This window comes from Heteronotia binoei, chromosome 1, assembly GCF_032191835.1.
Source record: "Heteronotia binoei isolate CCM8104 ecotype False Entrance Well chromosome 1, APGP_CSIRO_Hbin_v1, whole genome shotgun sequence".
Lineage (NCBI taxonomy): Eukaryota > Metazoa > Chordata > Lepidosauria > Squamata > Gekkonidae > Heteronotia > Heteronotia binoei.
Genome location: NC_083223.1, coordinates 269701164 through 269729100, shown reverse-complemented (window position 1 = coordinate 269729100; position 27937 = coordinate 269701164). Strand labels below are relative to the sequence as shown.

The window sequence follows — 27937 nt, the reverse complement described above, 5'->3', positions numbered from 1 at the left end:
GCCATTGGCCTGATCCAGCATGGCTTCTCTTATGTTCTTATGTTCTTAAGTCACGTGGGGAGAGCCTAATTCAGCACACACACACACTGGCCTGCTGCCCTAGGCAAATGCATAGGTTCAGGCATATTAGACCACATCCCCTAATATTAGCATATTAGGTCACACGCTCATTAGCATATTAGGCCACACCATCTGGAATAATCACATGCAAATTGAACTGGTGGTAGCTGGCTCCCATCCGCCACCCTTGCCAGCCCTCCCTCCCTCTGAGCAGACCTTTAAAGGCAGCCACATACCCCAGCAGCAGTCCTTCACATGAGAGGGAGGAAGGGGCTCGGCCCAGCAATCCCCGAGGGCCGGACCAAGTGATCTCAAGGGCCATAAATGGCCCTCAGGCCTGACGTTCCCCACCCCTGTACTAGAGGTTGGATACAGAAATTGTTGTCATCATTGTTCCTTATTGACATAGTATTATTGTGCTACACCGTCTTCCATTGTTCACCAACAATTTCAAACGGTGGTTCTTACATGGTTTGAAGTGTTCTGCAGGCCCTACGCTAAAGACACAACACAGCGACACCAACTCAGAGGAAGCACTTTTTATTTGCGACCTTGGAACAACATCAGTTTTTTATTTCTGCGTGATCCAATCCTCTTCTTTATCCCCCCAAGCACCTTCCAACAGTGTTCTGTTCACCCCCATCCACCTCGCCTGCAAACGCACACACGTAAACACACACACACCCCGCTCACTTCTTCTTTTCCATTTTCTCCCTCTTGATGCACTTAGCCAGCTCCCCAATGAGCCTCCAGTACTCGTTGAATTTCAACTCCTCGTCGTTGTTGACGTCCAGGCTCTTCATCTTCTCATCGAGATCCACAACGTCCTGCAGAAAGAGGAACGGGAAAGTCACCCCAGTTCAGTTTATCTCAGTGCATGATCAGCTCGAAAAGCAGGGCTTTTTTGTAGCAGGAACTCCTTTGCATATTAGGCCACACCCTCCTGATGTAGCAATCCTCCAGGAGTTTATAGCAGGCCCTGTACTAAGAGCCTTGTAAGCTCTTGGAGGATTGGCTACATCACAGGGGCGTGGCCCAGGGATGGAATTCTAGCAGGAGCTCCTTTGCATATTAGGCCACACACCCCTGATGTAGCCAATCCTCCTGGAGCTTACAGTAGGCCCTGTACGAAGAGCCCTGTAAACTCTTGGAGGATTGGCTGCATCAAGGGTGTGTGGCCTAATATGCAAAGTTGTTCCTGCTACAAAAAAAGCCCTGATCTCAGGGGTGGAATTCTAGCAGGACCTCCTTTGCATATTTGGCCACACCCCTTGATGTAGCCAATCCTCCTAAAGCTTACAGTAGGCCCTGTAAGCTCTTGGAGGATTGGCTACATCAGGGGGTGTGGCCTAATATTCAAAGAAGTTCCTGCTATAAAAAAGCCCTGTCGCAGAGAATGGATATTTATTTATTTAGTAGATTTATATTCTGCCCTTTCCCTTGAAAGGGCTCAGGACAGATTACATACATAAATAAATAACAAAACCAACCACAAAATAATAATAAAAGAATTGCAGGTGTTGTCCTTGAAAGGGCAGCTGCTGTGAGAGCCCTCTCAGCCCCACCCACCTCACAGGGTGTCTTTTGTGGGGGGGGGGGGGAGAAGATACAGGAGATTGTTTAAACAGGCTTTTAACCCCTAATGGAAACGTCCAGTACTTCACCACCCCACAGCATTAATATCTTAACCCGACCCAAACAGAAATGTAAGGCGCTTAATAATATTCAATAACATCGCAGTAGAAGTGTGCGGGCAAATGAACACTTATACCCAGAATAAAACTTGGTTGGTCTTAAAGAATAAAACTTCATTGGTCTTAAAGGTACTTCTGGATTCAACCTTTCTTCTGTTGTTTCAAACCAACATGGCTACTAGGATTGCCAAGTCCAATTCAAGAAATATCTGGGGACTTTGGGGGTGGAGCCAGGTACAAGGTTGTGACAAGCATAATTGAACTCCAAAGGGAGTTCTGGCCATCACATTTAAAGGGACCGCACACCTTTTAAATGCCTTCCCTCCACTGGAAATCATGAAGGAAAGGGACACCTTCCGGTGCCTTTGGGGGCTCATAGACTTGGTCCCCCTGGTCCAAACTTTTTGAAACTTGGAGGGTATTTTGAGGAGAGACACTGGATGCTATGCTGCGAATTTGGTGCCTCTACCTCAAAAAAACAGCTCACCCAGAGCCCCAGATACACACGGATCAATTTTCCATTACACCTTATGGGAATCGGTCTCCATAGGGAATATTGGAGTGCCCAGCAGACATTTCCCTCCCCCCCCCCCCGCTTTCTGATGACCCTGAAGCGGGGGGAGGGCCACTTTCACAATCACTTTTGAGTAAAACAGACGGCGTTCTTACCCGGTGTTTGAAAATTCTTAATGAGGAGCTTGAAGAAGCTAAGGTGAAACAGGAAAATAGTACAAACTTGTTGCTGCTTTTGGACTGCTGGCTGTACAGCCCTATGAACTGTGGGCTGCACGGATTCAAGATTCCTGAACGTGTTGAACATTCGTCAATTTCACTGGATTTTTTCGCAAAGGAGCTACAACTTCTATTGATGAAAAAAAGCGGGACTGGCATTCTGGTGCAACCGTTCCTTATTGTATAAGAATTCGTGGTGTTTGGATATTTAAGATACAAGACTTTTCTAATATTGCTTAATTTTGTAATTTTTTGACAGTTTGAAGCTAGATTTCACGATAGCGTAGGCTTCCCAATCCCCAGGTCCCAGCGGGGGATCCCCCGTTTTCACAGGCTTCTCCCGCCCCCAGCCAGCTGGCCGGCGGGGTAAGCCTCGCTCCCCATAATCACCATGTAGTTTTAGAGCTCCTGCAGGTCCGTTTTTAAAATATGTGCCTTTAAGGCTGAGCAGGAAACAGGAAGGGCTTTGGAGAACGGCCCCTCCCTTTGTTTTGCTTTCGTTTTTAGATCAAGTAAAGTTCTGTAGGAACAAGACCCAGTAAGTATTTGTGTGTGTGAGAGAGGGAGGGGGCAGGGGATTCCCTGGTTTGGAGGCCCTGGTTTAGAAAGCGGGGGGCGGGGGGGGGAGGGAAATGTCTACTGGGCACTCTATTATTCCCTATGGAGAACGATTCCCATACGGAATAATGGGGAATTGATCCGCGGGTATTGGGGGCTCTGGGGGGGGCCTATGTTTTGAGGTAGAGGCACCAAATTTTTAGTATAGCATCTAGTGCCTCTCCCCAAAATACCCCCCCAAGTTTCAAAACGATTGGAACAGGGGGTCCAATTCTATGAGCCCCAAAAGATGGTGCCCCTATCCTTCATTATTTCCTGTGGAAGAAAGGCATTTAAAAAGGTGTGCTGTCCCTTTAAATGTGATGGCCAGAACTCCCTTGGAGTTCAATTATGCTTGTCACACCCTTGTTCCTGGCTCCACCCCCAAAGTCTCCTGGCTCCGCCCCCAAAGTCCCCAGATATTTCTTGAATTGGACTTGGCAACCCTACGGTAGCGGTGCTTTTGTTTCCTTACTCACCAGGGGATTGGGAACCCTATTGGCTGCCCACCTGTATCAATCCGAGTTATGCGTCGCCTCACTTCCTGGCATTTTGTGATTGGCCCTGTCTCCAATGGCAGACATTTTGTGGTTGTTTTCACCTCCCATGGAAGATATTTTGTGGCTGCGCCCAGCATCCTGTGCCAGAATTCCAAAGGACCCTTGCAGTCTGAAAAAGTTTGTGAACCCTTGTTTCAGGCAGTCACCTCCCCACATTGTTTACTGGATGCATTTTGTGCTTCAGCATTCACTAATCGTGTAATCTACTCTATTGTTTCATTGTTCTCTAACTGCAAAATCCAGTGTATGTGCTCTATTATACTGCTTCCAGTTCACTGTGGTTTGCGTGATCTGGTTTTATTACCATAGTGGTTTGCATGATCTGGTTCCTTGTATGTATTATTCTGACCAATTTCACACTAGAGCTTTAATCCTGGTTTAACTCTATCCCCAAACTGACTTTCTACACTAGAATCAGAGAAACCAACTTTATGACTCTATGATTCTATGGTTTTAGTGTAGAAAGTCAGTTTGGGGACAGAGTTAAACCAGGATTAAAGCTCTAGTGCGAAATTGGTCAATGTCTTCATTGCCTGGCCATTTATAACTGTGTAATCTTTTTGAAGTCTTATCCGGAAAAGAAGACAAAATTGAAGCAGGTAAATAATATAAACGGCAGGGTGTGAGCTTTTGTGAGTCACTGCTCACTTCTAGTGGAGAGCCAGTTTGGTGTAGTGGTTAAGTGCGCGGACTCTTATCTGGGAGAACCGGGTTTGATTCCCCACTCCTCCACTTGCACCTGCTAGCATGACCTTGGGTCAGCCATAGCTCTGGCAGAGGTTGTCCTTGAAAGGGCAGCTGCAGTGAGAGGCCTCTCCAGCCCCACCCACCTCACAGGGTGTCTGTTGTGGGGGAGGAAGGTAAAGGAGATGGTGAGCCGCTCTGAGACTCTTTGGAGCAGAGGGCGGGATATAAATCCAATATTTTCATCTACCTCACAGGGTGTCTGTTGTGGGGGAGGAAGGTAAAGGAGATTGTGAGCCGCTCTGAGACTCTTCGGAGTGGAGGGCGGGATATAAATCCAGTATCTTCATATACCTCACAGGGTGTCTGTTGTGGGGGAGGAAGGTAAAGGAGATTGTGCGCCGCTCTGAGACTCTTCGGAGTGGAGGGCAGTGTGGAGAAACGCCATCTGAGAGTGTTGGTGCTTCATCCAAAAAGGCAGGGATCAGTAAATCCATTCAGCAGGCTTTGTAGCCTTCCCCTCACTCCCCCTCCCCTTTCAGAGCCAAACCAACAACGCTAGGGGGAAAATCTCCTAGAGAGGCAGGAAGTGCTGTTGTTCCTTGCATGTGTTAGGCAGGAAGAGCAGCCAGATTTGAACTGGGGCTCGAGCGAGCATGTGGTGAGCAATGGAGGCTCCTGCCTGGGAAGGCCCAGGCAGGCAGACTAAGTAAGTAATTCACAAGACAGGGCAAGTTTAGAGCAGGGCCAGCCGGATGCGTTTATAATCACCTTTTCTTTGTTATACTGGTTGCTGTGCTGGGCTGTGCTGTGCTGTGCTGTGCTACTTTTTTAGATGCAACTGTTTTTGTTTTGTTTTTCTTTCCCTATCCTTTTCCCTTTTAAATAAATGTTTTTTCTGTTTAAAATGCTGGCAGTCAAACTCTGTACCACATAGATCCCCAAACCGCTTTAGACCACGCTGTTTTTGAGAAGGGGGCCCCGGGGAAGGGGGAAGGTATGCAGTTGGATAAGGTGCCAATCCTCCAGGGGTGCCCCAAAGACGCGCTGAGGTCTCTGTGAAACCCAAGTGCAGGGTGGCAGAGGACCTGGAGGCCTAGCCTCACAGCTGGAGAGGGGGATTGGGAGTCCTGTTCCTCTCAATCTGAACCCCGGGACTGAGCAGGTGGTGGCAGCGCGCCCAAGGGGCAGGAGGAGAAATAGCTCCCTCCAGGAGTTGGCGACTCGATAGGGAGCTGACGGGACCGGGTCTGAAGGTAGAATCGGGCCGGTTCCGTCACACTTGGTGGCAGCGGTGGGATGAGAACAAACAGAGAACTTGATTGGCCAGGCATTTTTGGTTTTTGATGCGTGCAAGCACCCAGAGGAAGCAACAGCGGTTTTGTTTTCTTTTCGGGTCAACTGGAGTAGGGAAAGTTTAGCTAGTTAGGATGGAGCGTGCTAAGAAACTGGAAATCCTGAAGATGACAAAGCCACAGCTCCAGGAAGAGTGCGCAAAGCAAGAACTGGAGTGTGACAACCTGACTGTAGTAGATATGCAAGTCCTCCTGTTGGAGCATCTTGAGCATGCAGGGGCCCCTGCAAAAGTGGCCCCCACCCAGTCAGAAGTAATCTTGCAGCTACAGTTGGAACTGGCAAGAATGCGTATCAAGGCGGACCAAGTCCGCAGACAGGAGGAACGAGAGAGAGAGGAACGACAAGCAGAGAGGGATGCAGTCCGCAGACAGGAGGAACGAGAGAGAGAGGAACGACAAGCAGAGAGGGATGCAGTCCGCAGACAGGAGGAACGAGAGAGAGAGCTGAGACGAGCTGAAATCCACAGACGGGAGCAGGAAGAGCAACGTCGCCATGAGCTTGAGGTGCTACGTCTGGAAGCTGAACTAAGCAAAGAGATCCAAGTCACCCCCAAAGACTTTGCAGTGTACAAGGAGGGAGAAGACCCCTCCACATACCTCTCCAACTTTGAGAGGGCAGCCAAACAGTGGGGGATTGCAGAGGAAGACTATATGTCTTACCTCTGTAGCATCCTGACTGGAGAACTCTCAGCCATCTATCACAGCATGCCTATGGAAGATGGGGGGATAACTTTTGCGGCCTATAAAGCCACTGTATTTAAAAGGTTTAAACTGGGGCCAGACCACTCCCGAAAGCAGTTCAGGGGTTTGGCTCCACAAGAAGGTAAATCCTATTCTGAATGTGGGGTAATGAAGGAACAAACAGTTCCAGTGTTATTGGGCCGGGATTTGGTGGTTGGCCAGTACTCTATCAAGGCTGTACCCCGCAGCCAAACCCCCAGGGGGAAGTGGGAGGAGGAAGGCAACTTTAAGGAAGCCACCTCACCACCAACCAGGGAGGGGGAAATAGCCCAGGTTACTGAGGACGAAGAGAGGGCAGTCACCCAGGAGGGGGAGGACCAGCCTGTCTCAAGCCCTGGAGTAGGGTGTTCCCAAGGGGAAGAGGGGTGTAGCTTTCTCCAAGTGCAGCAAGAGGCTGTCGATGTTCCTAGCGCGGAAGGGAACCTGTCTAGCATAAAGGATGTGCAACCTGAAAAGACAGAGGTGGAGAGTGGAGATTTCACAGGAGGTTCTGAGAGCAGCAAGGCTAATGTGGGCTCAGAGGAGCACATAGCTGAAGGCTTGGGGGAACGGGAGCGGTTCCAGGAGGGGGTCCGGAGCGGCCTTAGGTTGGAACCGGTTCACCAAGTAGCTGTGGATCAGGAAGTGGGATCGTCCGAGACGCTCTCAAAACAGGTCGTCTTGAAGCAGGGCAGACAGGAATCCTGGGAAGCTGTGGGACCTTCCAGGCAGGAAGGGGGTCAGTTGGGTAGTGCTGAAAAACCAACCGAGGGGACTGAGAACCCAAGCCAAACCCTCAGGGGAAGGTGGGGGGAGGAAGGCCACTTTAGGGAAGCCACCTCACCACCAACCAGGGAGGGGGAGGACCAGTCTGTCTCAAACCCTGAAGGAGGGTGTGCCCAATGGGAAGAGGGGTGCCAATTTCCACAAGGGCCGCAGGATGCTGTGGAGCGTTCCAGGCAGGAAGGAGCTCAGTTGGCTGACACTGAAAAACCAACTGAGGGGGCGGAGAACCCAGATCAAACTTTGGCTGAGTGTTCTGGAAACAGTGGGACTAGGGGTGGCTTGAAGGAACAGGTGACAGGAAGTCTGGGGGAGCCAGAAATGTTCCTGTCTGAGGTTCAAAGTGACCCTAGGCTGGATCCACTGTGTGAGTTGGCAAGGGACCAGAAAGTGGAGTTCTCAGAAGTTGAGACAGGGGATAGGGTGATGGTTTCCCTGCCACTTCATACTGGTGAACGGAAAGTGGAATGGGTGGGACCCCATGTGATTGTGTATGACCTAGACGAGGCTACTTATGTGGTGGCTATGGAGAAAATGGGAAAGGCAGTTAAAGTGGTGCAGGTGAATGTACCACAGCCAGTCTCTGCGAGGTCCATGGTGTTGCATAGAGGTAGGAAGGAAGGAGACAAAAAGAAGCTGGGACAGCAATTGTTTGGAGCCCCAGAGGTGGTTTTCTGGGAGGACAGAGTGGACAGAGGGAACATTCCACCAATGAGGGATAAAGAAGCAACTGTGTGGGAACTGGGCAGTTTCCAACCTCATATGTGGGGCCAGGAATGTCCTCCTTTGATGGACCACTCACCCCAGCAACAGCAGCCACGGAGGGAGAGCACCAAACTCCAGAGGTGGTCCTGGGAGATGGAGGAGTACATCTTAAAGACTGGACATTCCTTCTGCATGCAGCAATGCAACGTTTTGTCCAGAAAGGACATGGGCACCGAGGGTGCTGGACTTTGTGTATTATTGGAGAAATACCTGAATGTTTGTGTAATATTTTGGGTTAATGGGTTTCTCCTTGTTTGTTTGGATTCTGCTACGGGGTCACCTCTGTAGGAGGCAACCCCTCCGGCTCAGAATTTAAGGAGGGGGACGTGTGGAGAAACGCCATCTGAGAGTGTTGGTGCTTCATCCAAAAAGGCAGGGATCAGTAAATCCATTCAGCAGGCTTTGTAGCCTTCCCCTCACTCCCCCTCCCCTTTCAGAGCCAAACCAACAACGCTAGGGGGGAAATCTCCTAGAGAGGCAGGAAGTGCTGTTGTTCCTTGCATGTGTTAGGCAGGAAGAGCAGCCAGATTTGAACTGGGGCTCGAGCGAGCATGTGGTGAGCAATGGAGGCTCCTGCCTGGGAAGGCCCAGGCAGGCAGACTAAGTAAGTAATTCACAAGACAGGGCAAGTTTAGAGCAGGGCCAGCCGGATGCGTTTATAATCACCTTTTCTTTGTTATACTGGTTGCTGTGCTGGGCTGTGCTGTGCTGGGCTGTGCTGTGCTGTGCTGTGCTGTGCTACTTTTTTAGATGCAACTGTTTTTGTTTTGTTTTTCTTTCCCTATCCTTTTCCCTTTTAAATAAATGTTTTTTCTGTTTAAAATGCTGGCAGTCAAACTCTGTACCACATAGATCCCCAAACCGCTTTAGACCACGCTGTTTTTGAGAAGGGGGCCCCGGGGAAGGGGGAAGGCATGCAGTTGGATAAGGTGCCAATCCTCCAGGGGTGCCCCAAAGACGCGCTGAGGTCTCTGTGAAACCCAAGTGCAGGGTGGCAGAGGACCTGGAGGCCTAGCCTCACAGCTGGAGAGGGGGATTGGGAGTCCTGTTCCTCTCAATCTGAACCCCGGGACTGAGCAGGTGGTGGCAGCGCGCCCAAGGGGCAGGAGGAGAAATAGCTCCCTCCAGGAGTTGGCGACTCGATAGGGAGCTGACGGGACCGGGTCTGAAGGTAGAATCGGGCCGGTTCCGCCACAGGCAGGATATAAATCCAGTATCTTCATCTACCTCACAGGGTGTCTGTTGTGGGGGAGGAAGGTAAAGGAGATTGTGAACCGCTCTGAGACTCTTCGGAGTGGAGGACGGGATATAAATCCAATATCATCATCTTCTCCTTCTTCTTCTTCAGATACAGCTTCAGATATGTAGCTGTATCTGAAGAACAAACAGGAGTCAAGTTTGCACCTTTAAGACCAAGCAAGTTTTATTCCGAATGTAAGCTTTTGTGTGTTGGGAGCACACTTCATCAGACAATAGGAATGGAACAGAAAGCAGTTCTAAATATAGAGAAAGTGGGCAGTGAATTAGTATGCAGAATCATGGAAATATTGTTTTCGCAGATTAAAAGAATCACAAGTTGAGGTCTGGTGATTGCTAGTTTGTGTTGACTGGGCTGAAACAACAATGAAGGCAATATAATTTATACCCCACCCTTCTCTCTGAATCAGAGACTCAGAGCGGCTTATAATCTCCTATATCTTCTTCCTCCACAACAGACACCTGTGAGGTGGGTGGGGCTGGAGAGGCCTCTCACAGCAGCTGCCCTTTCAAGGACAACTCTTGCCAGGAGCTATGGCTGACCCAAGGCCATTCCAGCAGGTGCAAGTGGAGGAGTGGGGAATCAAACCCGGTTCTCCCGGATTAGAGTTCGCACACTTAAACACTACATCAAACTGGCTCTCTGAAGTGAGCATATCTCACAAAAGCTCCTACTCTGCCCCAATTTTTTTTTTAGTCTAGAAGGTGCTACTGGATTCTTGCTCTTTTCTATTGCTACAGACTGACTAACACAGCTACCCATCTTGATCTAAATAAATAAATGCTAGAGGTTTGGAAAATGATGGTGTGGTGAGACAGGGGGATTGTCTTGTTCTCTCAAAAAAGTGAACATCACCCAATAAAAATGCATCAACGCTTGTTCACAACAGACAAAAATCCTAGTGCCTGATCTTTTAAGTTCAAAATAGCCAGGCATTGACCCTGGAACCTTGCAAAGCAGAGGTTTTTCCATTGAACCTGAGGAAAGAAAGACTAGCCAGTTGGGTGAAGTGGTTAAGTGTGCAGACTCTTAAGTGGGAGAACCGGGTTTGATTCCCCACTCCTCCACTTGCACCTGCTGGCATGGCCTTGGGTCAGCCATAGCTCTGGCAGAGGTTGTCCTTGAAAGGGCAGCTGCTGTGAGAGCCCTCTCCAGCCCCACCCACCTCACAGGGTGTCTGTTGTGGGGGAGGAAGCTAAAGGAGATTGTGAGCCATTCTGAGACTCTTCTGAGTGGAGGGCGGGATATAAATCCAATATCTTCTTCATCTTTTGCATCTAGCTCATAATACTTCAGACCAGTGTTCCCTCTAAGCTGAGTTAGCGTGAGCTAGCTCACAGATTTTTAGCCTCCAGCGCACACTTTTTTGTCTTAGCTCAGGAAGGATGGCCCCAGAGCACACTAATTTATGCAGTAGCTCACACCTTTAATGCCAGTAGCTCGCAAAGTAGAATTTTTGCTCACAACACTCTGCAGCTTAGAGGGAACATTGCTTCAGACTGCTGTCAGGATATTCACATGCTTAAGTACTTCCCCTAGACAAAACAAAAATTATTTCCACTTCAGAACACTAGACTGGCGGTGGTGAAAAGTGCCATCAAGTCACAGCTAGGGGTGTGAATTCGGCATAAACTGAGCTGAAAAAAATATCGAAAAAATACCAGTATCATTTAAGCCGAATACAGATTCAGATAAGCTGATTGACTACTGGCATTGCTGAGCCCGAATACAAGCCTTTTTCCAGCTTTTATTCGGGTATATTCGGCTATACTGAAGAGGAGCCAGCCCCCAGACAAGGCAGCTCAGAGCTGCAAGAAAGGAACAGCTGGACTACCGGAGTTGAGAGCTCTGTGCCACCTCAGCTGGGGCTGGGCTGGCTCCTTTTGCAGTGGTTTAAACCAGGTCAGGGCAAAAACTCACCTATTGGGATTAAAAAGGTTCTAACTTGACCTCCTCTTGAACACATGAAGCTGCCTTATACTTCCTTATACTGAATCAGGCCAATGGTCCGTCAAGGTCAGTCTTGTCTACTCAGACCAGCAGCAGCTCTCCTACTGCCTAGTCCTTTAAACTGGAAATGCCGGGAATTGAACCAGGGACATTCTTTGTGTCAAGCAGATGCTCTACCCCTGAGCCACAGCCCCTCCTCTTCCTGATATTCTAGCTTTCTAGCTGCAGGTCTTGTTGTCATGGAGGACAATTGAATGTCAGGAGCCCCCCCTCTCCAGTTTGGAGTAGCCAAGACACATTTGTTGGGCCTGGTTTCCATGGGATATTGACAGGCAAGAACAACCGATGTGTGTAACACGGCATGAATCCACGGTCTTATTTAAACTCATATGGTGGCCCCAAGCTAGCCCATCATCAGTATGGAGTGGTGGTTAAGACTCTAATCTGGAGAGCCAAGTTTGATTCCCCACTCCTTCTCTGCATGCAGCCAGCTGGGTGACCTTGAGTCAGTCCCTGTTCTCTCAGAGCCCTCTGAGCCCCCACCTACTGCATAAAGCACTTGTTGTGGGTAACAAAAGGGAAGACAATTGTAGGCCTTTTTGAGACTCCTTATGATACAGAAAAGAGCCCCGTGGCGCAGAGTGGTTGTAGAGTATCGGACTCTGCACCCGCGCCGCGCAAGCCGGGACGTCCTCGGGTTACCTGGCGCAGCGCAGGAATAGTCACCACCAATCAAGACCAAGCGCGGGAAGTTTAACTGGCCAGGATTGGGCTGGCCAGCAGGGGGGTTGATCCGGGGTGCATGTATATATTAGCGGACCCGGCCGCGTGTTCCCCAGTTCTGTAATGTACCAGCGATTAAAGACCAATGCCTTAACCACGTCTCGTCTCCCAGTACATTACACTGGCGACGAGGATGGGATCTAGATAGGTCAGGCAGGAGACGAGGACGGCGAGAGACCGCAGGATCGGGCAGCCCGCCGCCACCATGGCGAACTCGAGTGTAACGACGGGCCATCTTGCGGAATTCAACCCGGAGCACCCCGAGAGATGGGAGACCTACACCGAAAGGGTCGAGTGCTACCTGCGGGCGAACCTGATCGACGATGACGAAAGAAAGAGAGACGTCCTGCTGAGCGTCTGTGGCGAAGAGACCTTCGAGATCGCACGAGGTCTCTCCGCTCCAGCTAAGCTGACGGAGAGGACCTACCGGGAAGTCGTGAGGCTCCTCACGGGCCACTTCTCACCCCAACCGTCCATCGTCGCCCGCCGATTCCTCTTCCACAAGAGGGACCAAAAGTCGGGGGAGACAGCGGCGGTCTACCTGGCGGCCCTTCGGCAGATCGCCGGAAATTGCAACTTTGATAAAAGGGACGAAGCCCTGCGGGACCGTTTCGTCTGGGGCCTCCGCGACGAGCGATTGCAGCAGAAACTCTTCGCGAAGGAGGAGCTAACGCTACAACAAGCCTTCAACGAGGCGACGGCCTTCGAGAGGGCCACCAAGGCGTTCGGCCAGCCACGAGGTGAAGCAGTCCACCAAGGAGAAACGGAGCCAGAAGACCGAACAGAGGAAGAAGCGTTCCAACTCCGACGGCCCCAAAGAACGGACACCAGGGCCCCCGCTAGACAGCGAGCGACGGAGAGGGCCACCGCCACCACCGGTCCCAGGTGCGCCAGCTGCGGCGACCCCCACGAGCGCCGGGACTGCCCGTACCGCAACCTGGACTGCCGCAGCTGCGGAAAGACGGGCCACATCGCTCGGGCTTGCCGGGCCAAGAACAGCCGCCGACAACCATCAGCGCATCACGACTCCCTGGACACCCACACGACGGCATCCACCACTCTGCAGGTATTGAACTTGCCCCTCTCGGCCCCAGACAAGGTCAAAATGTCGGTCCTAATCGAGGGCGCCCCCTGCACCATGGAAGTGGACTCGGGTTCCTCCATCTCTATCATTTCGGAGGAAACCCTCAAGAAACTATGCCCCCGCCGCCGCCTTCAAACGAGGCCAGCGGACTTCGTACTGAGGGACTTTCAGAAGAACCCAGTACACATCGTGGGGTGGGCCCGGGTGCATGTGGAAAGAAGGGGTTTCAGGGGGCCCCTGGACATCCTAGTGGTCAAGCGCCAACTGACCACACTTCTAGGGTTGGCTTGGTTCAATCCCCTGGGGATCCAGCTGGTGGGGGTGGACCACTTGCAGGCAAGCAATTTCGACGGGGTCTGCCGGGAGTTCCCCGAGGTCTTTGACGGGTCGTTGGGGAGCTATAAGGGTCCGCCCATCACCCTACCGATTGACCCAATGGTCAGGCCCATAAGGCTTAAAGCGAGGCGCGTCCCGTTCGCCCTTAAGCCGAAAATAGAGGCAGAACTGGACCGCCTAACGGCCCAGGGCGTCCTAGAACCGGTAACATACGCGGAATGGGAAACCCCCATAGTAACGCCCGTCAAACCCAATGGGGAGGTGAGGATCTGCGCTGACTACAAGTGCACGATCAATAAGGCGCTACAAGACAACCCCTACCCAGTCCCGGTGGTCAGCCACGTCCTAGCAGCGCTAGCCGGGGCGAAGGTTTTTGGGAAGCTGGACTTAGCACAAGCATACCAGCAACTGCCGGTCGACGCTAAGACAGCGGAGGCGCAGACGATTGTGACCCACAGGGGCGCGTTCAGGGTTAAACGGCTGCAGTTCGGGGTCAGTGTGGCTCCGGGGATATTCCAGAGCATAATGGACTCTCTCCTTAAAGGGATCCCCGGAGTTCAACCCTTCTTTGACGACGTTTTAATCGCCGCCCCCAATGAAGGAGAGTTCTGCTGCCGCCTGCGCGAGGTCCTCAGACGGTTCCAAGCGGCGGGGCTGAGAGTCAAAAAGGAGAAATGTTTGTTAGGTGTCCCGCGAGTGGAGTTCCTGGGGTTCGCCGTGGACGCGGCGGGGATACACCCGACGGCGGACAAGACCAGGGCCATAGTCCAGGCTCCTGCGCCCAAATGCAAGGCAGAACTACAGAGTTTTTTAGGATTGTTGAACTTTTATCACACGTTCCTACCGCACAAAGCCGCCGTAGCGGAACCGCTGCACCGTTTGCTGGATAGACAGGCCCCGTGGGTCTGGGGCCAACGCCAAGCCGCGGCGTTCCAAGCAGTGAAGGACCTCTTGGTCTCTAACGCGGTACTTCACCACTACGACGAAAACCTACCCCTGATCCTAGCTTGCGACGCCTCCCCCTACGGAGTAGGAGCGGTTTTGGGGCACCAACTCCCGGACGGGAGGGAAGTGCCAGTCGCGTACTATTCGCGGACTCTATCCCCAGCGGAGCGGAACTACGCTCAAATCGACAAGGAGGCCTTGGCGATCGTGGCGGGGGTGCACAAGTTCAACGACTACCTCTACGGTAGGCGTTTCACCATCGCCACTGACCACAAGCCGCTCCTGGGCCTCCTAGCTCCAGACCGTCAGACCCCCCAAATCCTATCCCAGAGGGTCCTGAGGTGGAACCAGTTCCTGAACTCCTACACGTATGAACTGGTCCACCGCCCGGGTAAAGCCATGGGACACGCCGATGCCCTCAGCCGCCTGCCGCTCCCCATGACAGAACCGGATCCCGCCCCTGCACATGGGGTAATGCTCATAGAATCGCTCCCCGAGCGCCCCCTGCACGCGGCGGAGGTGGCTCGGGCGACAGGGAGGGACCGCATCCTGGCACGGGTCAGGGACTGGGTGGGGAGGGGGTGGCCATCAGGCAAAGTCGAAGACGCGTTCAGGCCGTTCGCGTCCAGGAAGGACGAGCTATCAACCCACAAGGGGTGTGTGCTTTGGGGCAGCCGGGTGGTAGTCCCCCCCCCCTTGCGCAAGCAGGTACTGGAAGACCTCCACGAGACCCACCCGGGCATCGTGAGGATGAAAGCCCTGGCCCGTAGTTATGTGTGGTGGCCGGGCATGGATGAGGAGATAGAGGGGTGGGTGAGGAGGTGCCAACCCTGCCAAGAATCCCGGCCCGATCCCCCATCAGCCCCGGTCCACAGATGGGAGTCTAACAGGCGACCATGGTCCCGCCTCCACTTAGATTTTGCAGGCCCGTATCAGGGCCAAATCTTTTTTATACTTGTGGATGCCTACACGAAATGGCTGGAGGTGATTCCAGTAGCCTCGACCTCCACGGCAGCAGCCGTCCGGGCACTCAGGAGGGTCCTATGCACGCACGGGATCCCAGACACCCTGGTGACGGATAACGGAACTGCATTCACCTCCCGGGAATTCAGGGAGTTCACGGAGAGGTACCTCATACGACACATAAGATCCGCACCCTTCCATCCGGCCACCAACGGCCAGGCGGAGCGGATGGTGCGGACCACCAAGGAAGCACTGGGGAGAATAGTACAAGGGGATTGGGACCACCGCCTCTCAGCCTTCCTGTTCCACAACAGGATCACCCCAAACCCTATAACGGGATCCAGCCCCGCAGAACTGCTTATGGGGAGGAAACTGACAACACGCCTAGACAGGCTGCACCCCGACCGGGCCCCCGAGGTCCGCGGGTCCCCAGAGGTCCGGGAGGCGGTGCGGGGGTTCTTTCCGGGTGACCCGGTATACGCGAAGAACTTCGCAAGCGGTCCCGAGTGGGTCGCGGGGAGAGTCCTTAGGGTGACAGGTTCCAGGTCATACGAAGTGACCACCGAAGGGGGCCAGGTACTAAGGCGGCACATAGATCAGCTGCGCCGCCGCACCCTACCTGAAGAAACAGAGGAGGTAGGGAATAGGGAACCGCGGGCAACCGAAGGTCCGGAGGGGCGCTCGCCAATACAGGAACTACCCACGTATGACGCCCCCAGAGACACCGAACCAGAGCCGGAGCCTGAAACAGACCCCAACATCCCGCAGCCAGAAGCAGCATCGCCCACAACGGAACCAGCCTCCGCACCAAGAGCGACCCCGAGGAGATCGACACGGGAACGGAGAGCACCTGCGTACCTCCGGGACTATGTGGTTTAAACTAAGGGGGGAGGAGTGTAGAGTATCGGACTCTGCACCCGCGCCGCGCAAGCCGGGACGTCCTCGGGTTACCTGGCGCAGCGCAGGAATAGTCACCACCAATCAAGACCAAGCGCGGGAAGTTTAACTGGCCAGGATTGGGCTGGCCAGCAGGGGGGTTGATCCGGGGTGCATGTATATATTAGCGGACCCGGCCGCGTGTTCCCCAGTTCTGTAATGTACCAGCGATTAAAGACCAATGCCTTAACCACGTCTCGTCTCCCAGTACATTACAGTGGTAAAGCTGCAGTACTGCAGTCGGAGCCCTCTGCTCACGACCTGAGTTCGATCCCAGCAGAAGCTGGTTCAGGTAGCTGGTTCCAGGTTGACTCAGCCTTCCATCCTTCCAAGGTCAGTAAAATGAGTACCCAGCTTGCTGGGGGGGAAGTGTAGAAGACTGGGGAAGGCAATGGCAAACCACCCCGTTAAAAGTCTGCCGTGAAAACATTGTGAAAGCAACATCACCCCAGAGTCAAAAATGACCGGTGCTTGCACAGGGGACTACCTTTTTTATGATACAGAAAAGTGGGGTATAAAAAACCCAACTCTTTTTCTTCATCATCAATTCAACGCACACCCAAGCTACAGACCTCTGAGGCAGTAACACAGAACACTGAAACCCCCCCCCCACACACACACACACACATTTCCATGAAACTCTAGGCATTTGCAACATCACACAGGAAAGTACTTGTCTCATGCACAAGAAGAAAGAAGCTTAATGTAGCAGAACGTTCTTCTATGTTTCAAAAAATGGCCCCGCAAACAGAAAGCTAGGACATCACAAGCTTAAGTCCATGCCCAGCAATGCCGGTTTTCTACTTGTGGGGCACTTTTTTAAACACACACACAAAAATGCTTCTGAAAAAGGAGGAGGGGTTGGATTTATACCCCACCTTTCACTACCTGAAGGAGTCTCAGAGCAACTTACAATCTCCTTCCTTTCCCCCAACAGATACCTTGTGAGATAGGTGGAGCTGAGAGAGTCCTGACAGACACTGCTCTTGAGAGAACAGCTCTGCGAGAACTTGTGACTGACTCAAGGTCACATCAGCAGGCGCAGGGCTTTTTTGGTAGAAAAAGTCCAGCAAGAACTCATTTGCATATTAGGCCACACACCCCTGATGTCACCATTGTTTCACACAGGGCTTTTTAAAAGAAAAGGCCCTGCAGGAGCTTGTTTGCGTATTAGGCCCCACCCCTGACACCAAGCCAGTCAGAACTGCATTCCTGTGTGTTCCTGCTCAAAAAAAAAAGTCCTGACCAAGTGCATGTGGAGGAGCAGGGAATCAAACCCGGTTCTCCCAGATATAAGTTCACACACTTAACCTCTACATCAAATTGGCTTCTCACCACTGATTTGGTCCATTTCAGTCTAATTCCGCTGCACGTGTACAGAAGAGCATATTAGATTAGATAGAGGTCCCTAATGTGGGTACCACAGCAACCACCAGCACTGTGCCCAGTGCCTGATAAGAGTTTCTAGAAAGCGGGTAAGGCCTGGTGGAGGTTTTGCATAACAAGGCTTCTTATTGGCCACCGGAGATTTGATTGGTTGTGCAGATTTTTAAAAACATTACTTTGGTAGCAGCTGCCACCACAGTACACAGATTTTCACCGAGGCACTGCAGCAGCCATTTTGTGGCTGGCTCTGCCCCTTTGACAGCCATTTTGTGGCAGCCATTTTGTGCTCTGCCCACCACACTGTCTCAGAATTTCAAATGTTTCCACAGACCCCAAATGGTTGAAGACTACAGATTAGGCTATTAAGAGTATATAAAGTTATAAAACATATTTTTAAAAAACCACATTGTGTTCATGATCACAGTCTTAGACTATTTCTTTAAATAAAAGAATGTTCCTGGCTGCCACACACCTAGGGTTGCCAAGTCCAATTCAAGAAATATCTGGGGACTTTGGGGGTGGAGACAGGAGACATTGGGGGTGGAGCCAGGAGTAAGGTTGCGACAAGCATTAATTGAACTCTGAAGGGAATTATGTCCATCACATTTAAAGGGACTGCACACTTTTTAAATACCTTCCCTCCAGCAGAGATGTAGGATAGGGGCACCTTCTTTTGGGGCTCATAGAATTGGACTCCCTGGTCCAATCTTTTTGAAACTTGGTGGTTATTTTGGGGAGAGGGACTAGATGCTATGCTGAAATTTTGGTGCCTCTACCTCAAAAAACAGCCCCTCCAGAGCCCCAGATACCCATGGATCAATTCTCCATTATTTCCTGTGGGAATCGGTTTCCATAGGGAATAATGGAGTGCCCAGCAGACTTTTCCCTCCCCCCTCCCCCGCTTTCTGATGACCCTGAAGCAGGGGGAGAGCCTCCAAACCGGGGGATCCTGTCCCCACCTGGGGATTGGCAACCCTACACACACACACCCTGCACGCACACGCACACACACACATACACACTACTTGGCCCAGTGCCCTTGCTCACCTTCATGAAATTTGGGAGCTGCGTGGTGGCCAACTCCTTGAATTCATTGATTGTCAGCGTGTTCTTTTTACCCTCACGGCTGGCACACGTGAAGAAGGCAGAAACAATTTTCTCAATGGCCACCTCCAGCTCAGTCAGTTCGACGCTGGCCATGATCCTCTGGAGTTCTTCCACCTGCTGAGACGGTCGGTCAAGGGATGGGCCGGGGCAAAAGTCAGGGATGCCTTCCGTGTGGAAAGGGCAGGAGATGGGGCTGAAGGTTTGTGCTGCAGAGAGAAAAGAGAGGAAGGGTGAGATGGAAACCAAGACGGAAGGAAGGAAGGAAGGAGAAAATGGAGTGAAAGAATCACTCTGCATTCTGGCCCAGCTCTCATTCCCCAGCCCAGTAATGAAGATGCCCAAACAAGACATCTCTTTTTCATGCCCAGCTCTTCCTGCCTGCTTCTGTGGCATCCCTCTTGCTTGCAGAGAACCAGAGCTCCTCTGTCAAACACAGCCAACACTGATAAAGCAGGCTATAATAGAAAAAAGTCAGGGTAAAACTATACTATCAAAACATATATATGTAATAGGGAAAACCCTTTTGGCTTCTACTTCTGAGTAGACTCTGCTCCTAAATAATCTAAGATGAACAATATAAATGTGCACAAAAGGCACTTTAATATTCCAAAGCTTCTACCTTAAGCAGACTGCAATATGAAACACAAGAGTGCACACAGGCACTTAGACATCGCCTGTATTCGCAAACAGTCTGCACCAAAATGAATTCAAAGAGCCTGCAAAAAAAATAAGTGCACTCAGGCACTTTTAGAAGGTTGAGAGTCTGCTATTGACTCATAAACCAAAATCATGAGAAAACAGGCTGTGATGAATTCTTTCATCCAGATGGCACACAGAAACTTAAAGAAACAAATTGCACAGTCTTGCACTTTCAGTCCACTGTTTTTTCAGTGAGGTGTAGGACAAAGAATAAATTCATCCACATACGGCCAGTCCACGTTAGCCGGTGTCAAACGTTCAGTTGCCTTTTTCAAGACTGATGGCTTTTCAGTGGAACTGTGGCAAAAAGGCACGGCATTCAACAGTACAAAAAAAAATGCAATAAAAGTTATACACTTTTAATAAAGGTTGCATATTATTACTCCTTACCCCAAAAGTCCTGTGACTTCCTCACAAGGATCTAGCTCAAGGACAAGTGGGTTCTCAAAGGACCACTGTATCACTCTATGAAGGTTGCCTTCCTGATTGAATGCAGCTGTAGCAATTTAAAGTGACTCACTCACTGAATCTCAGCATATTCACTACTGATCTATTTGATGCCAGTTTTGTTTTTACAAGAATGGTGAAAAGTCCAAACATTGCTTCAAGCCCAGGGGGGGGGGAATTCTTAATTTAAAAATAAATTCTTAATTTAAAAATAGATTCAGTTAGTGAGTCACTTTAAATTGCCACACCTGCATGCAATCAGGAAGGCAACCTTCATAGAGTGATAGTGTGAGAACCCACTCCATTGTTACTAGGGTTGCCAAGTCCAATTCAAGAAATATCTGGGGACTTTGGGGGTGGAGCCAGGAGACTTTGGGGGTGGGGCCAGAAGACATTGGGGGTGGGGCCGGAAACAAGATTGTGACAAGAATAATTGAATGCCAAAGGGAGTTCTGGCCATCAGATTTAAAGGGATCACACACCTTCTAAATGCCTTCCCTCCATTGGAAATAATGAAGGATAGGGGCACCTTCTTCTGCGGCTCATAGAATTGGACCCCTTGGTCTTTTTGAAATATGGAGGGTATTTTGGGGAGAGGCATTGGATGCTATGCTGCATGTTTGGTGCCTCTGCCTCAAAAAGCAGTCTCCCCAGAGCCCTAGATACCTGTGGATCAATTCTCCATTATACCCTATGGGAATCGATCTTAATAGAGAATAATGGAGGGCCCAGCAGACATTCTCCTCCCCTCCCCCCGCTTTCTGATGACCCTGAAGCGGGGGGAGGGCCTCCAAACCAGGGGATCCCCTGCCCCAACCTGGGGATTGGCAACCCTAGTCCTTACAAAGAATGTGCTAGAGCAGGGGTGTCAAACATGCAGTCCGGGGGCCAAATCAGGCCCCCAGAGGGCTTCTATCAGGCCCCCGAGCAACTGGCTGTCATCTGCTTCCTTCTTCCTCTCTCTTGCTTCCTTCTGCATCACAGCTCGCTTTGGAAGGCTTGCTCAACCACACAGCAGAGCTACTGAGCCAAGCTTTTCTTCCTTCTATTGGCTGAGGCTCCTCCCCCTCCTGGTCCCCTGAAGAAGGAAGGAGAGAGCCAGAGCTTCCTTTGCCCAGTTCCCTGGATCCCATGAGAGAAGTACAAAGAAAGCACCTTTAAGACGAACGAGTGCTAACATTTTAAGCATGCTTTAAGTTTTTTAAAAATATATATTTAATGGTGTTTGTGTCTTTTATAAAGTTTATATCTGTGCTACCGAATCTTAAATAGGTACACGTATGGGCTGGCCCGACATGGCTTGGCCCAACTCGACATGGCCCGGCCCAACAAGGTCTCATTTATGTCAGATCCGGCCCTCATAACGAATGAGTTTGACACCCCTGAGCTAGAGCCTCGCAATCTGTTTAAGGCAGAAGCTTTGGAATATTGAAGTGCCTTTTGTGCACATCTATATTGTTCATCTTAGATTATTTAGGAGCAGAGTCTACTCAGAAGTAGAGGTCAAAAGGGTTTTCCTTATTACATACTGTATGTATGTTTTGCTAGTATAGTTTTACCCTGACGTTTTTTCTATTATAGTCTGGCTTAAACTCGGGGAGCCCCGCTTTTTTCCCTCTACATTGATAAAGCAAGCATATTTTTAACCACTAAAAATAGCAAAGAATAATTAAAACCAAAGGAGCCCAGGGCTGGGGCAGAGACCGCACCTTAGAAAGCCTTAGCGGATGAGTCATTTCCACTATTATTGTTGGGTAGCAACCGTAACAGTTAGTATTTCACCAACAGCATGGTGTAGTGGTTAGAATCAGAATCTGGGAGACCCAGGTTCGAATCCCTATCCTGCCTTGGAAGCTCGTTGGGTGGCCTTGGGCTAGTCACGTGCAGCTTAAGCTACCTCCCAGGGGTGTTGTGAGGATGAACTAGAGAAGGGGAACTGATGCAAGCAGCTATGGGGGCCACCGGGAAGAAGAGCACATCCTAAATGAAGTAAATAAGCAAATATTTCAAATGCACAAAGCTTTTGGCATGCGATCTCTGTAGTCCATAAAACCAGGGCTTTTTTTGTAGCAGGAACTCCTTTGCATATTTGGCCACACACCCCTGATGTAGCCAATCCTCCTGGAGCTTACAGTAGGCCCTGTACTAAGAGCCCTGTAAGCTCCAGGAGGATTGGCTACATCAGTGAGGCGTGGCCTAATATGCAAAGGAGTTCCTGCTACAAAAAAAAGCCCTGGATGTAACCAATCCTCCTGGAGCTTACAACAGGCCCTGTAAGAAGAACCCTGTAAGCTCTTGAAGAACTGGCTACAACTGGGAGATGTGGTCTAATATGCAAAGGAGTTCCTGCTACAAAAACAGAGCCCTGCTTAAAACAATTCTGTAATGTGGACTAGCCCTAACCAGCATAGCCCAGGCTAGCTCAGTCTCGTCAGACCTAGGAAGCTAAACAAGGTTGGCCCAAGTTAGCACTTGGATGGGAGACAGCCAAGGAATACCAGGACAGGCACACAGAGGCAAGCAGTGGCAAACCACCTCTGAACATCTCATGACTTGAAAACCCCAGGGAGCTGCTGCATGTTGGCTGTGATTTGCTGGCAAGTCCAATTCAAGAAACATCTGGGGACTTTGGGGGTGGAGTCAGGAGACTTTGGGGGTGGAGCCAGGAGACATCGGGGGTGGAGCCAGGAGACATCGGGGGTGGAGCCAGAAGCAAGGTTGTGGCATAACTGAACTCCAAAGGGAGCTCTGGCCATCACATTTAAAGGGACCGCACACCTTTTAAATGCCTTCCCTATATTGGAATAATGAAGGATAGGATCACATAAGAACATAAGAGAAGCCATGTTGGATCAGGCCAACGGCCCATCCAGTCCAACACTCTGTCACACAGTGGCAAAAAATTTTATATACACACTGTGGCTAATAGCCACTGATGGACCTGTGCTCCATATTTTTATCTAAACCCCTCTTGAAGGTGGCTATACTTGTGGCCGCCACCACCTCCTATGGCAGTGAATTCCTTTTGGGGGGGCTTATAGAATTGGACCCCCTGGTTCAATCTTTTTGAAACTTGGGGGCTGTTTTGAGGAAAGGCACCGGATGCTATGCTACAAATTTGGCACGTTTACTTCAAAACACACACACATCCCCAGAGCCCCAGATACCAGCAGAACAATTCTCCATTATACCCTATGGGAATAGGTCTCCATGGGGAATAATTGAGCATCCAGCAGACTTTTCCTTCCTCCCCTCGCACTTCCTGATGACCCTGAAGTAGGGGGAGGGCCTCCAAACCGAGGAATCCCCTGCCCCCACCTGGGGATTGGCAATGCTAACATGATCATCCTCTTTGTTTTGCAAATGAGAAGACCAAGGCCATCATAATTCAAGCTGTTAAAGTTGTTTCTAGGACAAGGGAAGTTTTAAGTGGGAAATTGGGGTAGTAAGCATGGTCATAAGGCTGAGCTTTCATGCAGATATCAAACCAGCAATCAGAACAATTATTACAAATCTGAGAGCAGCAAGTTTAATTCTGGGTAAAAGCTTTCAGATGTCTAAAGAAGTGTGCGTACGCAGAAAGCTTTCTCCCAGAATTAAACTTTGTTGGTCTTAACGATGTTACCGGACTCACGCTTTGTTTTGTTGCTTCAGACCAGGGGTGGCCAAAATTGCTTAATATAAGAGCCACATTGAATAAATGTTAAATGTTTGAGAGCCATAAGGAAGGAAGGAAGGAAGGAAGGAAGGAAGGAAGGAAGGAAGGAAGGAAGGAAGGAAGAAAGAAAGAAAGAAAGAAAGAAAGAAAGAAAGAAAGAAAGAAAGAAAGAAAGAAAGAAAGAAAGAAAGAAAGAAAGAAAGAAAGGAAGGAAGGAAGGAAGGAGGGAGGAAGGATGGAAGGAGGAAGGATGGAAGGAGGAAGGAAGATGCTTGAGAGCCTCAAGAAGGAAGGGAGGAAGGAAGGAAGGAAGGAAGGAAGGAAGGAAGGAAGGAAGGAAGGAAGGAAGGAAGGAAGGAAGGAAGGAAGGAAGGAAGGAAGGAAGATGCTTGAGAGCCTCAAGAAGGAAGGAAGGAGGAAGAGAGGAAGGGAGGAGATTGGGAGGGGAGGGAGAAGTGGAAAAAAAGAGATGGAAGCGAGGGGGGAGAGAGGTAGGAAGGAAGCAACACATTTTCCAAGCTCCCGGCTAATGGGATGGGGGGCCACAAAATATGTGTGAAAGAGCCCCATGTGGCTCCAACATGGCTACCCCCATCTGAATCTATAACAATTCTCAGAACGATAGTAAACCCATTGGCAGATCCAAATCAGGGCTGCAAGCTTTAATCATTCGATTAATTGCAAATTTATGCTCACATTTGAGCACAGCAAGATTTACTTTCGAGTAAGCATGCATAGGACAGGCTGTACAGCTTGGAAATAGTAAGTCCTGTTGAGGTATTTTTTTTTAGGGGGGAGGAGGTATTTCAAGCTTAAGTGTGCCCAGGTGTGAGTTCACAGTCAGTGGCGCTACGAATCAATGGTCCCTTTGCAAGCCCCACTGGATCGGACCAGCCAGATGTGTTTGAGAAGCTCCCTACAGCTTTGAAAGTTGTAGCTAAGTCTTCATGTCTCCCCCCCTCCAATACCTGGCAGTCAGAGGTAGATTGCCTCTGAACATGAAAGCTTTGTTTCTCATGTCTAAAAAGCTAAAGGTAGTCTCCTCTGCAAGCACCAGTCATTTCTGACTCTGTGGTGACGTTGTTTCACGTTTTCATGGCAGACTTTTTATGGGTGGTTTGCCATTGCCTTCCCCAGTCATCTACGCTCCCCCCCCCAGCAAGCTGGGGACTCCTTTGACCGACCTCGGAAGGATGGAAGGCTGAGTCAACCTTGAGCCGGCTACCTGAACCAGCTTCTGCTGGCATCGAACTCAGGTCGTGAGCAGAGGGCTCCGACTGCCGTACTGCAGCTTTACCACTCTGCACCCCGGGGCTCTCTTTTATCATGTCTAGTCACCATCAATACATTTTCCCATGAATATGTCTCCCCCTCCCTTTTTTTTTTTAAGTCAGTGAACCATAGGAAGCTATGAAGCTGCCTTATACTGAATCAAACCCTGTGTCCATCAAAGTCATTATTATCTACTCTGACTGGCAGTGGCTCTCCAGGGTCTCAAGCTGAGGTTTTTTGCGCCTACTTGCCTGGACCCTTTTTAGTTGGAGATGCTGGAGATTGAACCTGGGACCTTCTGCTTCCTAAGCAGATGCTCTACCACTGAGCCACTCCCCTAAATGAAGCCACTCCCCTAAATGTCCCTCCCCTAAATGAAGCTGCCCTCTACTGAATCAGACCCTGGGTCCATCAAAGTCAATATTGTCTAAGACTGGCAGCGGCTCTCCAGGGTCTCCAGCTGAGGTTTTTCACGCCTACTTGCCTGGACCCTTTTTAGTTGGAGATGCCGGGGATTGAACTTGGGACCTTCAGTTTACCAAGCAGTTGCTCTACCACTGAGCCACCGTCCCTCCCCAAAGATTATGAACATATGAAGCTGCCTTCTACTGAATCAGACCTTCGGTCCATCAAAGTCAGTCTTGTCTACTCAGAGTGGTAGCGGCTCTCCAGGGTCTCCAGCTGAGGTTTTTCACGCCTATTTGCCTGGACCCTTTTTAGTTGGAGATGCCGGGGATTGAACCTGGGAGCTTCTGCTTACCAAGCAGTTGCTCTACCACTGAGCCACTGTCTCACCCAGTGGGTGTCAACCATATCTTGTAGCTGATACGATTCTGGTCTTGTTAGGCTATGTCTAGCTGTCTATACAAAAGTAACTTTTTTTTCTAACCACAACCAGTTGACATCTTCATTAGTTTGCAGGCTTTTCCTCCGGCCTCTCCAGAGAAGATTTCTGTGGAACTTTTCAGCCGCTTTTATGAAGAAGAAGAAGAAGAAGAAGAAGAAGAAGAAGAAGAAGAGGAAGAAGAAGAAGAAGAAGAAGAAGAAGAAGAGGAAGAAGAAGAAGAAGAAGAAGAAGAGGAAGAAGAAGAAGAAGAAGAAGAAGAGGAAGAGGAAGAAGAAGAAGAAGAAGAAGAAGAGGAAGAAGAAGAAGAAGAAGAAGAAGAAGAAGAAGAAGAAGAAGAAGAAGAAGAAGAAGAAGAAGAAGAAAGAAGAAAAATTGCAGATTTATACCCCGCCCTTCTCTCTGAATTAGAGAGAGCGGCTCACAATCTCCCATATCTTCTCCCCCCACAACAGACGCCCTGTGAGGTAGATGAAGATATTGGATTTATATCCCTCCCTCCACTCTGAAGAGTCTCAGAGCGGCTCACAATCTCCTTCCCCTTCCTCCCCCACAACAGACACCCTGTGAGGTAGATGAAGATATTGGATTTATATCCCTCCCTCCACTCTGAAGAGTCTCAGAGGGGCTCACAATCTTCTTTACCTTCCTCCCCCACAACAGACACCCTGTGAGGTAGATGAAGATATTGGATTTATATCCCGCCCTCCACTCCGAAGAGTCTCAGAGCGGCTCACAATCTCCTTTCCCTTCCTCCCCCACAACAGACACCCTGTGAGGTGGGTGGGGTTGAGAGAGCTCTGACAGAAGCTGTCCTTTCAAGGACAACCTCTGCCAGAGCTATGGCTGACCCAAGGCCATTCCAGCAGCTGCAAGTGGAGGAGTGGGGAATCAAACCCGGTTCTCCCAGATAAGAGTCCGCACACTTAACCAGTCCACCAAACTGGCTCTGAAAGAGGTTGGTTTGTTAGTTAATTTCCAGGTGATTCGCCACCTACAAAATCTCTTCATCTGCCTTCCAGCACCTACACACATACACATACATACGCAGACAGACAACATCACAAGCTCCCAGGTCGCACCCTGTTGCGAGACCCGACCTGCCCCTTTCCAAAGAGAATCCCCACTTACCCCAGAGCTGTTCTCTTAGCAAGGAAAATGCAAACCAAGGAAAGAGGCAAAGGGTTTTATACACTTGAGGGGGGGGAGCCAGACTCCGGAGGCAAGGGGGGGTCAGAAGGATCAATGCTCTGTTAGCATTAGAACTCACCGAATGGTGTTTGGTTTCAGTTTGCAGGGAGAGAGACACCGCCCATATCCCATCCGCTGCTCACCCCCCCATCCTTGGTCAGTGCTCATGACGTTCTGTTTCCTTGCCTGCTGACAGGAGAAAATTCTCCATGCAAACCCTGCCCCAGTGCTCACAAGCAAACTTTTCTTTCCAAAGGAATCCGAACGAGGCCTCTAGGGGAAAAAAGGCCTTATGTGAAGCCGGCTGGAAAAAACCACACAAGGGCCGATTTTGTGCCTTCTCCACCCATGGCAGATGAGTCCACGCCAGGTGGAAGCGGTCTAGGAAAATGGATTTCATCGGGTGACGTGTGCCGCTCTGGTTTCTATCAAAACATAACAGGCTGCTCGTTGGGGGAAGATCTGTGTATTTTGCTAGGCCGAATCAACAGGATATAGCCGAGCTGACACATACACAACGAGACAACACGGGCATTTAGAAAAGGACGTGTTTTCTGAACTTCAGGGACGACTTTGGGCGGGCTGCTGGATTAAAATTGGGGACAAAGTGTGCCCCACTTTTTAGTACATAAATCTCTGCCGTGTACATGGTGCAAGATAGCTTGGCCCAGGGCTTTTTGTTGTTGTTGCAGAAACTCCTTTGCATATGAGGCCACACACCCCTGATGTAGCCAATCCTCTCGGAGCTTACAGTAGGCCTTGAACTAAGAGCCCTCTAAACTCTTGGAGGATAGGCTGCATCAGGGGTTGTGGCCTAATATGCAAAGGAGTCCCTTCTACAAAAAAAAAAAGCCCCAAGTTGGCCAACTCCAGATAGTGCCTGGAAACCTCCAGACCACAGAGATCAGGCCCCAGAAAAAAATGGAAGCTTTGGAGGGGGGACTCTGTGGCAATATAATCCACTGAGGTCCCTCGCCTCTCCAAAACCCACCCTCCCCAAACTACATCCCCAGATCTCCAGGAATTGTCTGTCTTCCTTCCTTCCTTCCTTCCTTCCTTCCTTCCTTCCTTCCTTCCTTCCTTCCTTCCTTCCTTCCTTCCTTCCTTCCTTCCTTCCTTCCTTCCTTC

General features: G+C 50.3%; 1 protein-coding gene across 3 annotated transcripts; it reads right to left on the bottom strand.

Moving 5' to 3' along the window:
* Positions 1 to 584: 584 nt before the first annotated feature.
* Positions 585 to 27172, bottom strand: S100A13 (S100 calcium binding protein A13). 3 transcript variants are annotated; one of them, XM_060255862.1, is made up of 3 exons: positions 26889 to 27172; positions 18639 to 18904; positions 585 to 887 (listed from the first exon to the last, which is right to left on the bottom strand). In XM_060255862.1, the coding sequence occupies exons 2-3, from the start codon at positions 18789 to 18791 to the stop codon at positions 750 to 752; spliced, it is 291 nt and encodes a 96-aa protein (XP_060111845.1). In that variant the 5' UTR covers positions 18792 to 18904; positions 26889 to 27172; the 3' UTR covers positions 585 to 749. The 3 variants fall into 3 exon arrangements, with proteins under 3 accessions (XP_060111845.1, XP_060111853.1, XP_060111838.1); XM_060255870.1 differs by having other exon boundaries at positions 26750 to 27077; XM_060255855.1 differs by lacking the exon at positions 26889 to 27172 and adding an exon at positions 19788 to 20147.
* Positions 27173 to 27937: the final 765 nt, after the last annotated feature.

Coding starts and splice junctions, on each gene's coding strand:
- S100A13 (XM_060255862.1), bottom strand. CDS start 18,791: ATGGCCAGCGTCGAACTGACTGAGCTGGAGGTGGCCATTGAGAAAATT. Junction 888..18,638: donor AGCTCCCAAATTTCATGAAG/GTGAGCAAGGGC, acceptor CTCTTTCTGCAG/GACGTTGTGGATCTCGATGA.